Below are 12,546 nucleotides of genomic sequence, written 5' to 3'. Positions count from 1 at the left end.
CCGTAATAATGCTCCTAACAAAAAATGCTAATGCATTTTTTGACATGGGTCTATTAGGATCCCGAACTGCGCACCACAGGCTTTGTTTACATCCGTTGAGTTCATTCTTCTTCTTTAAATAGAACTTCAGAGCTCTAACTGGACATAAAGATCTTTCTAATTCCTCTCCTACTAGATTTGAAAGTCCTTTAACTTCAAAACTCTTTGGCCAGTGTTTTGAAAAGTTCTCGTTCTTGGCCAGAAACAGAGTCTGGAAAGAACAAATTGCCGCATCACTCTTAAATCCTACTCGAGAATCTAGAGCGTATATTTCACTAATTCTCTTCGCAGTCGCTAACGACAACAAGAAAATACATTTTCTCGTTAGATCTCTAAACGACGCGTTGAGAGGAGGTTCAAATCTACTTGATGATAGAAATTTCAAAATCACATCTTAAGTTCCAGTTCGGAGTACGAGGAGAAAAGGTTTTTGAGGTTTCAAAAGATCTAATAAGGTCGTGGAGATCTTTATCTTCTGCTGTTTTCAAACCTCTGTTTCGAAACACGGCAGAAAGCATACTCCGATAACCTTTAATGGTAGAAACTGATAATTTCGATTCTTCCCTAAGGAAAATCAAGAAATCAGCAATGTTGGTCACAGAGGTATCGGAGGAGGACAGTTTATTCTTCTTACACCATCTTCTAAAAACATCCCATTTTGATTGGTAGACCCGAATAGTTGAAGATCTCCGGGCCCTAGCAATTGCTTTTGAAGCTTTGCTTGAAAAGCCTCTCGATCTGACAAGTCTTTCGATAGTCGAAAGGCAGTCAGAGCGAGAGCGGGGAGGTTTTGATGGTACCTCTCGAAATGGGGTTGTTTGAGAAGATCTCTCCTGTGTGGAAGAGATCTTGGGTAGTCCACCGTCCATTCCTGTACCTCTGTTAACCAATCTTGAGACGGCCAAAAGGGAGCGATGAGTGTTAGTCTCGTCCCTCTTGACGCCGCAAATTTTCTTAAAACCACTCCTAACATTTTGAAGGGGGGAAAGGCGTAGGCATCTAGGCCTGACCAGTCCAGCAGCATGGCATCCACCGCTATCGCTCTCGGGTCTTCCACTAAGGAGCAAAAGTTCTCTATCCTTCTGGATAGGTAGGTGGCAAATAGGTCTATATGCGGACTGCCCCACAGGGACCACAGAGCTTGACACACCTGAATGTGAAGGGTCCATTCTGTGGGGAGAACTTGGTTTAACCTGCTTAGTCTGTCTGCTCTGATGTTCTTCTCTCCTTTCACGAATCTTGTGAGGAGAGTCACCTTCTTTTCTTTTGTCCAATACAACAGCTCTTTTGTTATCTGGAACAGAGAAAAAGAGTGAGTTCCCCCTTGTTTCTTGATATAGGCCAACGCTGTGGTGTTGTCCGAGTTGACCTGTACCACTTGACCTAAAACTTCTGTCTCGAAGGCTTTTAGGGCTAGAAGAACGGCATAAAGTTCTTTGGAGTTTATATGCCAGTCTTGCTGATCCTTCCTCCATTGGCCTGATACTTCTTTTGTCCCTAGAGTTGCTCCCCATCCTTCTCTGAAGCGTTCTGAGACAAGATTAGGTTTGGGTCCGAACCTCTAGACCAAGCCCTCGTTCTTTTCCAAGGGAAAAATCCACCACTTCAGATGATTCTTTACTTCCAGAGGAATACTGAAAGTGTCTGAAAGTTGCCCGTTCTTCCAACTCCAAATTCTTCTTAGGAAGAATTGAAGAGGGCGTAGGTGGAGTCTTCCTAGCGAAATGAACTGTTCTAGTGAGGAAAGGGTTCCCAGAAGACTTAACCACTCCCTCACCGAACTCCGTTCTTTCTCTAGGAAGCTCGAGATTTTCTGTAATCCCCGAGCAATCCTTTCCTGGGATGGAAAAGCCCGAGAATCCATCCGAATCCCCAAATAGACTAAGTTCTGACTGGGGATCATCTGAGATTTCTCGAGGTTCACGAGTAATCCTAACGTCCTTGTTAGGTTCAAAGTAGTCTGTAGGTCCTCCAAACATAGTTTCTCCGACTTGGCCCGGATTAGCCAATCGTCGAGATACATTGAGATGTTTATCCCTTCTAAATTAAGCCATTTGGCCACGTTCCTCATCAGATACGTAAATACCTGAGGAGCGGTTGATAGGCCGAAGCACAAGGCCCTGAACTGGAAGATTTGTCCTTGTACAACAAATCTTAGGTATTTTCTTGACGATGGGTGAATCGGAACATGAAAGTAAGCATCCTGAAGGTCCAGGGATACCATCCAATCTCCCTGACATAGGGATGACAGAACCGAAGCTGAAGTCTCCATGGAGAACTTCTTTTTCTCCACGTACCGGTTCAGGATGCTTACATCTAGAACGGGTCTCCATCCCCCCGAAGCCCTTGGAACCAAGAAAAGGCGGTTGTAAAACCCCGGGGAGAATGGATCCTGCACTAGCTCCATTGCATTCTTGTCCCTCATCAACACCACCGTCTGAAGGAGAGTCTCTCAGTCCAGGGTCCTTGTAACTCGTCGACAAATCCTTCGGAGATGTTGATAAAGGAGGTCTGTCTACGAAGGGAATGATGTAACCCTTCTGTAGGACAGACAGAGTCCAGGGATCTGCTTCTCTTACGGACCAGGCCTCCACAAAGTATTGAAGTCTGGCCCCTACCTGTGCTTGGAGGACATGGCTGCTACTTGCTCTTTTTAAAAGAGCGGAAGGAAGACCTCCCTCGCTTGTCGAAGGGCTTTCTCTTCGAAGTTGATCGAGTCGAGGGGGCTCCACGAAAGGGCACCACTGGAGTACGAGCCACCTTCTTCTGAGTCAGAACTGCAGGTCTAATCTTCTTTGTAGATTGCACTAGAAGGTCCTGCGTAGCCTTTTCTGACAGGGATCTCGAAACATCCTTCACTAACGATGAAGGAAACAGATGTTCTGACAGAGGTGCGAAAAATAGAGCGGACCTCTGAGAAGGAGAAACTCCTTTCGTCAGAAAGGAACTGTAAAGAGATCTTTTCTTTAAAACTCCAGATCCAAACAGTGCCGCCAACTCACCAGAACCATCTTGCACAGCCTTATCCATGCAAGATAGGACACTGTGCAAAGTTTCTGGATCAAGAAAATCTGGCTCACTCGTCTTCTTAGCCAGCACCCCAAGAGACCAATCCAAGAAGTTAAACACCTCTAAGACGTGAAAAATTCCCTTAAGGTGCTGATCTAATTCCGACATACTCCAGGACGCCTTTGCTGAATTGAGAGACTGTCTTCTCACAGACTCTACAAGACTCGAGAAATCTGAATCTGCAGACGAGGGGAGCATCAAGCCCATAGCCTCTTCCGTCTTATACCAAATGCCTCTCTTCCCTGTCAGCTTGGAGGGAGGAGAGCAATAAACAGTTCTCAGTGTTTCCTTCTTAGATAAAAGCCAAGAATCCAAAGACTGGAGGGCTTTTCTCATTGAGATCGCAGGCTTCATCTTTAAGAAAGCCGAGGATTTCGGGGTTTTTGTGCTCGAAAATAGCGATCTCGGAGAAGGAGGAGCCGCAGGACTAAGAGAATCCCCAAACTCCTCAAGAAGTAATGAGGCTAAAACTTTATAATTGGAAAGTCCCTCGTTGGTCGAAACTACTTCTTCAGAAACCTCTTCAAGGTCAAGGTTAGAAGGAGATCGCTCTTTCCTGATCGATTCTCTATCAAGAGAAGTCGCTCTAGGAGAACTGTTTCTAGTAGGAGAAGGACTACGAACAATAACGTCCCCACAACTAGTAGAAACCTCGCGTCTGGGAGGCGTCACGCTTCTGGCTGGCGTCTTGCGCCTTGCAGCGTCCTCGCGCTTACCTGGCGCCTCTCTCCTGGGAGGCGTCACGCTTCTGGTTGACGTCACGCGCCTTGCAGCGTCCTCGCGCTTGCCTGGCGCCTCTCTCCTGAGAGGCGTCACGCTTCTGGTTGACGTCTCACGCCTCGTAGCGTCCTGGCGCTTGCCTGGCGCCTCGCTCCTGGGAGGCGTCATGCTTCTGGCTGGCGTCACGCGCTTTGGAGCGTCCTCGCGCTTGCCTGGCGCCTCTCTCCTGAGAGGCGTCACGCTTCTGGTTGACGTCTCGCGCCTCGTAGCGTCCTGGCGCTTGCCTGGCGCCTCGCTCCTGGGAGGCGTCCTGCTTCTGGTTGGCGTCACGCACCTGTCTAGAAACTCGCGTCTTCTTGGCGCCTCGATCCAAACTGGCGTCACGCGCCTGGTTGACGTCTCGCACTTGGAATGCTCGACGCGCCTGACTGGCGACTCGCGTCTGGAAAGCGCTTCGCGTCTGGCTGGCGCTTCACGCTTCGCGTCTAGAAAACTCGACGCTCTTGTCTGGCGTCTCGCGCCTGGAAGGCTCTACGCGTTTCATTGGCGTCTCGTGCCTGTCTGGCGCTTCATGATGAACAGGAGATATTTTCCTGTCTGGCGCCTTGCGTTTGACAGGAGAACGGATCTTGCTCGGCCTATGCAAGGCTGATGAATCTGATTCCAAATCCGAGGATGACAAATTTATATGGCGAGTCTGAACCCTCGACAGCCTAGATTTCTTAATAGGCTGGAAATCGTCTTTCCTTCTGGGAGGGTCTCTTGACAGAACTCCCACCAGAGAAGTGATGGAATCCTGCATAGTGCGAAGGATTCTGTTAGTTTCTTCATTATCGTCTACCCTAGGTTGTTTAATTACTGAATGGTCCTCCTCTTGAAAACGCTCAAGACTCGAAGTACTCCTGGGTTCATCCAAACGTCTTTTCAGGGGGCGAGAAAGATCCGCCGATCTCCAACCTCTTTTAGGTGAAGAATTCTCCGAGGAGGAGAAACACTCATGCAGAACGCTTTTTCTGTAGCATTCTCTGGCATTCTGTGGCGATACAGAAAATGCCGAAGGGACGTCTCACTGTTGGGGATCCTCCACAACCTCCTTACGGCTTTCAACATTCCTTCTCCTCTGGGCTTGGGAGCTTGAAAGAGGTCTAGGCCTGGGAGCGTTGTGGAGACAATCAAACGCCCCCTCCACAGCACTGGGGACACTTAAATCACTATCCACAGCACTATAATCACACTGCTTACCTTCAATGGCCGCCATTTTGGTTTCCATTTTCCGAAGGGCGGCTTTAAGATTCGCAATCTCAGATGCCGAATCTGTGGGTTCTAATAAAGGAGCAGGTACATTAGATGGGGCAGTAAAAGGAGAAGAGGGTATAATATTACTGATAACCCCGCTAGATACAGAACTAGACAAAGGTTTGGAAGAAGACCTCCTCACCCTGTCTCTTTCCAACTTCTTCAAGTAAAAAGTTAGAGATTTCCATTCTTCCGCACTCAAATCCTTGCATTCATTACAAGTATTATCAAAAGAACATTCATACATCCTGCATTTCTTGCAAATAGTATGAGGATCAAGCGATGCCTTCGGCATCCTAACTTTACAACCCACATTCACACACATTCTCACCACACTTCCAGAATCAGACATCATGTTGAACAATCCAAATCAAATTCCAAAAACGGTCCACAATCGCGTATGCCAGTACAATCAATGCAAATACGTCACCGAGAAGTCCAAACGAAGATCAATTGCGATGCAAAATACGAATCCAGCCGGAGATACCCACAACGATGTTGCCAGTATGGCCGACAGAAAAAATATGATAGAACATGGGAATGGTTCCTAGTCCTGCCACCCAGCGGCAGGTAAGTAGATCACCTGACCTACCGTTAGCGTGCGCGCGAAATTCGAATTTCTGTCGGACGACGGAGTCAGATAGCTAAGTATATATCTGACAGGTAAGTTGAATGTATAAAACTATTAATGTAATTTGAAATTCAAGAATTTTTTGCAATTTTGCATTTTGCTTTTTTGTTTGTCTTTGGATTAAACAATAAGTTTTTCTGTGCTTTCAGTGAAGTTACAGCAACTCACTTAAAGCTTTTGATGGAGAAAGGAAACCAAGATATGGCATCTGTTTTGAGTGAGGTACGCGGCAGTCAGAGAGCACGTATATCCCCGTTTACTGTCAAGCACTATTGGCAGGGCATGTTGTTAGCTGTTCAAGCAATACACAATGAAGGTCAGTCATATCCTTAATATAATAGGATCATTGATTTCTTTTAAGTCCTTTGGTGCGTGTTTTCATTCTGGGGTATTTAGATAGAGTACTATTCAAATTTTCAGTGCTATTTAAAGGAAAGATAATGACAAGTATTGTCTGAATGTTTCTCCTAAAAGAGGTTATGTGGTTTAGAAACCTTAGTAATAATTTACTGGAGCTCTGTCATTATACTGAATGGGATCAATAGGCTTTTTAAAAATATATTTAGGTGTTTGAGCAATTAGTACATTTGATTATAATTAAGTGCCTTCTGCATCATCCTTGTCAGTGTGATCCTGTTAGAAAAATCATGAATTTGGCTATTGCAGATTGTATCAAGAAAAAGAAAAACTGCATTTGATGTTTGGAACATGAAAAAGAATGTGGTAATCAACCCTTAAACGCCGAGCGGGTATTTCCGAAAGTGTCTCCCGTATGCCAGCGGCGTTCGCGAGTGAGCCCCGAAGCGGAAAAATAGTTTTTTTCAAAATATCACAGCACGCTTAATTTTCAAGATTAAGAGTTCATTTTTGGCTCCTTTTTTTGTCATTGCCTGAAGTTTAGTATGCAACCATCAGAAATGAAAAAAATATCATTATCATATATAAATATTAGAATATATGACAGCGTGAAAAAAAATTTCATTATAATTGTATACAAATCACACTGTGAGCAAAATGGTTAAAGCTAATGAGTTAATTATTTTTTCTTTGTATTGTACACTAAATTGTGATGAATTTGGTATATAACAAATTGTAAAACAATCAAACAACACAGAGAAAATATTATCACAATATGATGCATGAATTCGTAACGTGTGGACATAAAAAAAAAGCTGTTTTTAAAAATTCACCATAAATCGAATTATTGTGCTAGAGACTTCCCGTTTGTTGCAAAATGAAGGTAATTGATTGAATATTACTAGACTAAGTGTTGTAGCTTACAATTGCAGTTTTCAACCATTTCGTTCGAGTTAAAGTTGACCAAAGGTTGAATTTTTCTATTTATCGTTATTTATATGAAAATATTTCAAAACTGATAAAAGCTACAACCATGGGTTGTCTTTTGTTGTATTCTACATGAAATTGCGCACATTTTCATATATTAAACTTTATGTAACCGCTAATTTAAAATGGTGCAAACATTACGACAATCGGACGAAAAAATTACAGATTTTTTTGGAAGAGTTACCGCGCGGACATAAGGAAAAACTTTTTTTTTTCCATAAATTCACCATAAATCGAAATATTGTGCTAGAGACTTCCAATTTGTTGCAAAATAAAGGTAAATGATTGAATATTACTAGAATGTAATAGTTTTAGCTTACAATTGTATTTTTTTACCATCTAGGTAGAGTCAAAGTTGACCGAAGGTTGAAATTTTGGCACATCGTTATTTATATGAAAATTTTTCAAGACTGATAAACGCTACAACCATGGATTGTTTATTGTTGTATTCTACATGAAATTGCGCACATTTTCATATATAAAACTTTATGTAACAGCTAATTTAAAATGGTGCAAACATTACGACAATCGGACGAAAACATTTATGATTTCGGAAGAGTTACCTGCGATTGGAACGTTAAGGATTTTTTTTTTTTTTTTTTTTTTTTTTCATAAATTCACCATAAATCAAAATATTGTGCTAGAGACTTCTAAATTGTTGCAAAATGAAGGTAAACGATTGAATATTACTAGAATGTATGAGTTTTAGCTTACAATTGCATTTTTCGACTATTTCGGTCGAGTCAAAGTTGACCGAAGGTTGATATTTTGGCACTTATCGTTATTTATATGAAAATATTTCAAAACTGATAAAAGCTACAACCATGGGTTGTTTATTGTTGTATTTTACATGAAATTGTGCACATTTCCCTATATAAAATTTTTATGTAACGGCTAATATAAAGCTGTGCAAGCATTACGACAATTGGACGGAAAAATTTGTGATTTTTTCGGCAGTTACCGTGGACGTAGGAAAAAGTTTTTTTCTAAAATTCACCATAAATCAAAATATTGTGCTAGAGACTTCCAATTTGTTGCAAAATGAAGGTAAATGATTGAGTATTACTAGAATGTAAGAGTTTTAGCTTACAATTGCGGTTTTCGACCATTTCGGTCAAGTCAAAATTGACTGAAGGTTGAAATTTTGGCACTTATCGTTATTTATATGAAAATTTTTCAAAACTGATAAAAGCTACAACCATGGGTTGTTTTTAGTTGTATTGCGCATGAAATTGCGCACATTTCCATATATAAAACTTTATGTAACAGCTAATTTAAAGCTGTGCAAACATTATGACAATCGCACGTATGATTTTTTCGAAAGAGTTACCGCACGGATGTAAGGAAAAAGTTTTTTCATAAATTCACCGTAATTCGAAATATTGTGCTAGAGACGTAAATTGAAGGTAAATGATTGAATATTACTAAAATATAAGAGTTTTAGCTTACAATTGCGTTTTTCGACCATTTCGGTAGAGTCAAAATTTACTAAAGGTTTAAATTTTGGCACTTACCGTTATTTATATGAAAATATTTCAAAACTGATAAAAGCTACAACCATGAGTTATTTTATTGTTGTATTCTACATGAAATTGCACACATTTTCATATATAAAACTATGTAACGGCTAATATAAAATGGTGCAAAAATTATGTCAGTGACGAAATAATTTCTGAGATGTGTCGCTGATGCTTTTTAGTGCAAGAAGAAAGAAATTCGCGCTTGCACACCTTGGTAATGATTGTAAACAAAATAACAGCTTGATCCGTGAACTCCCAGCATCCCCCAAGGAGCGTGATTCAAAAGTTTTCGCCTAGTAAGCCTATAATTTTTTTTCCGTGAATTTAAAAAAAACTTTTTTTTCGTCGACGTTTCGTACATCGGTTCAGCACCCGACAGACAATTTTCGTCTACGTTTAATACGTCCAGTCAGCGTTAAAGGGTTAATAGAACTCTTGAGATTAGCAATCCTATAAAAATTATTTGTTGTAGTAAGAATCATTTGTTTATAAATTTATCTCTATAAGGATAGCATATAAAAGCAGTACCGTTTCTGAATATACTGGTGTAAGAGCTGATTAAAGACTTGAATTCGTCAATTTAATTTGTTTCTATGAGATACAAACCATTGTCTTTTGTATATTTAACCAAGTAATTAACAGTTGAAGATGGGGAGGAGCGAGTGGGAGTATCTCTCACCCACTAACTTTAGCATTAATTTTTCTTTCAGTTGCAGTAAAGATGTACATCCATAGTTTATTTGACCTTATCTGGATTTTGATCCTATCTGGTAGAGCCTTTTTCTCTTATTACTCCAAATACAAGAGAGATTACTGTATATACTTTCCCACCCCACTCACCTGCTCAGTTCCTGTTCCTGTGCCCGAAGGAAAGTGAATGTAATGGTGGGTGAGTGAGGGATACAGCCCGCTCACCCCCATCTCCACCTGATGAGTTACCTTGTTACCAAGGTTTCAACCAGTTTCTACCCTGGTTTGAAAGACTCCTAATATAAAATGCTCTATATTCTGTACTGTGCTTTGGCAAAATACAAATATCTTTAAAAACAATTTTTAACTAATCGTAAGTTGAAATATGATTTCACTTTAGAAAAAAGCTAATATAAGTGTAAGTATGGATGGAATATAGAAATGCTGGGAGATGAAAAGGTAGAAGATAATTTTTCAGGGTAATGGCTATGGGATTCAGTTATTCATTTAACCTATCGTAGTTTTCTAGCTTTATGCAAAGCCGTAGTTTTGAAAAAGTATTTTAGAATATTTTGAATAGAAATTATACTGTAAAATGAAACTGTATACTATGAAAAATGTTCATACAGTATTATCAAATCCCAAGTTTTTTTCAACACAGGTATCATTCATTCTGACCTCAAGCCAGCCAACTTTGTACTGGTTAATCAAACGGTTAAGCTAATTGACTTTGGCATTTCTTCTTCAATCCAGCAAGATATGACAAGCATTGTAAAGGACAGTCCAGTAAGTAAAATATCAATATAAAAGCATTTCGTTGTTCGGTGGAACAGTTGACACAGTCAGTTTGCCTTTCTTTCAACAGAAAAAAAAAACATGATAAATATGTCTTTTTAATGTGATATCATACAAATTGTATATAATTTATGAACATTTGATTTTACAGTTGGCCCTGGATATGCTATTGTGTTTTGTTGCTTTCCATCATTATAAATTGTAAAGATGTGTAGAATAGATATAGAGAGCATTTTGCTGTAAAAGATATGGTCACATTCCAAGCTTTAGCTCACTTCAAGCTTCGAGAATGCTTTCAGTCTGTTTTCTGGCCTCTATAGAACCCAGGTCTTTATGAGTTCTTATGTTAATTGTCTTCTTAGTGCACTCCTGCAATGATGATTAGTATTTTGGCCATACATGTTCATTGTCTGTAGATGATCATTTGTTACTTGTGTCATAAACTTTTTATTTACTAAATAAATGAAGACACTTACTAGGAGTGTAACAATCTTTACACTTATTACAGGCTTTTTTTGTATTCACTGCTGGCTCAGTATTTACTTCTCAAGATGATGAGGCCCCCAAAGAAACAATTGGTCTATTAATATTTTCATTCCACTGCAACATGGTCCTCCTCCTTTCTTTCTTAATTTGCTTTAAGATATTTCAATCATTAAAAATTCCTTGGTTTATTTATATTGTGCAACCTTGAGCATCTTTTGTGACACCATTGGTTAAATTTGGTATGTACACAGTAGTTACTGTATATAGTTGTGTAAAATTCAACTCCATGTAATGTTTGACCCCATTTTTTTACTGCTTATATTAGGACTTTAGCTTTTACCCCATGTAATGTTTGAGTTTTGATTCTGGCATTAAGCCTAGGCTACATTTCTATATACAGTCAAATCCCACTATTCACAGACTCGCCTATTCACAGATTTTTCTATGGACCGTATATACCCATTATTTGTGGAAAATTCATGGTATTTTTCACTTAGATATATTCACAAATTACAGTATTTTCAAATCATTTTCTTGACAATCACTTTTTGTACATGCAACTTCCCCGGCAGATATATACTTAGCTTATGTCTCTGACGTCCGACAGAAATTCTAATTTCGCGGCACACGCTGCAGGTAGGTCAGGTGATCTACCCCCCTGCCGCTGGGTGGCAGGAATAGGAACCATTCCCGTTCTAGAACCAGATTTTCTCTGTCGCGGTAGTGTCAACATATGTTGTTGCTACCTCCTGACTTGATTTTTGTTTTTCATCGCCATCGATCTTCTGGGCTGTCTTTTGCAGGGAAGTACTGGGTCTTTGGTTCGGCATACGCTTTTATTAACTTTTTAATGAATTTGGCTTTGAAAATTTCGAAGAATATATGACGTGTAACTACCGAAATTTTCGGTAGACACTCACATAGTTTGCAAGAAAGGGAAATATTAATATTTATTCATTAATACGTGTAATAAGTGTTAGAATTGATTGAGGAAATAAACTGACTTCCTACTTTAGGGAGTCAGTAAAGCATATAACTAGATACGTTTCTTTTAAAAGTTTTTTGAATACTCGTACTAACGAGCAATTAGAGTATTAACAGTACTAGTAGTGTTGCATCCTCATCACCTTCTTACTTCGCAGAAACTTCAAATTCATAATTGCAATTTGAAGACAAGGATTGTGGCTCAAAATGCGAGCTATTAAAAGGTAAGAAGTGATTACTAGTGTTCCCCATTGCAGTGGAGGGTGCGTCTGATCGGCTCTGTCTCGCTCTCAGGCCTAGACCTCTTTCAAGCTCCCAAGCCCAGGGGAGAAGGAATGTCGAAAGCCGCAAGGAGGTGTCAGAGAATCCCCACCGGTCAGGCGTCCCCTCGGCAGGTTCTGTAGAGTGTCCCAGACTGCCAAGGATAGCCATTGAAAAGGCATCCTTAAAAAAGTGCGTCTCTTCATCTTACATCCGAAAAGACGAAGAATGTATATGTTTGGAGTTTGGATGATCTAGCACGTTCTCTGAAACTAAGAGAACACTGAGCAAGAGCCAGCCAGGAAGCCGTGTTCCAGCAAGCTAGCGTGAGCCACGTTCCAACAGCCTGCAGCGAGCCGCGTTCCAGCAAACAGTCTAGCGCGAGCCGCGTTTTCTACAACCAAAAAACGCGAGACCCGTGTTCCAGCAACTGAGCGCGAGCCGCGTTCTAGAAAATTTTTCTTGGCGCAAGGCGCCTTCAAAGAGACGAAGTGCTAGCCTGGCGCAAATTGCGCCAGAAAAACAGACGGCTAGAGCAAAGAGCCTTATAGTAGAGTGGCAATCAGAACGATCCTTCCATTGAACGTTTCCGGGCAAGAGGCTCTTTCTAAAAGGGGTCTAGTAGGCGCTCGGAACTATCAGGGCGCACGGGACCTTCCACGAAAGCGGAACGTTCCAGGAGCGAGTCTCCTTTCTAGCGTGCGGAACATT

General features: G+C 40.9%; 1 protein-coding gene across 1 annotated transcript in view; it reads left to right on the top strand.

Moving 5' to 3' along the window:
* LOC135208580 (dual specificity protein kinase TTK-like) overlaps positions 1-12,546 on the top strand; it is a 74,011-nt gene that overhangs the window by 46,605 nt on the left and 14,860 nt on the right. The window contains exons 6-7 of the mRNA XM_064240923.1: positions 5,905-6,071; positions 9,971-10,095. Of these exons, the coding sequence (XP_064096993.1) occupies positions 5,905-6,071; positions 9,971-10,095 (292 nt within the window). The remainder of the gene's footprint in view (positions 1-5,904; positions 6,072-9,970; positions 10,096-12,546) is intronic.

This window comes from Macrobrachium nipponense, chromosome 35 (assembly GCF_015104395.2).
Source record: "Macrobrachium nipponense isolate FS-2020 chromosome 35, ASM1510439v2, whole genome shotgun sequence".
NCBI classification, from domain to species: domain Eukaryota; kingdom Metazoa; phylum Arthropoda; class Malacostraca; order Decapoda; family Palaemonidae; genus Macrobrachium; species Macrobrachium nipponense.
This window is presented reverse-complemented; position numbering and strand designations above follow the sequence as displayed.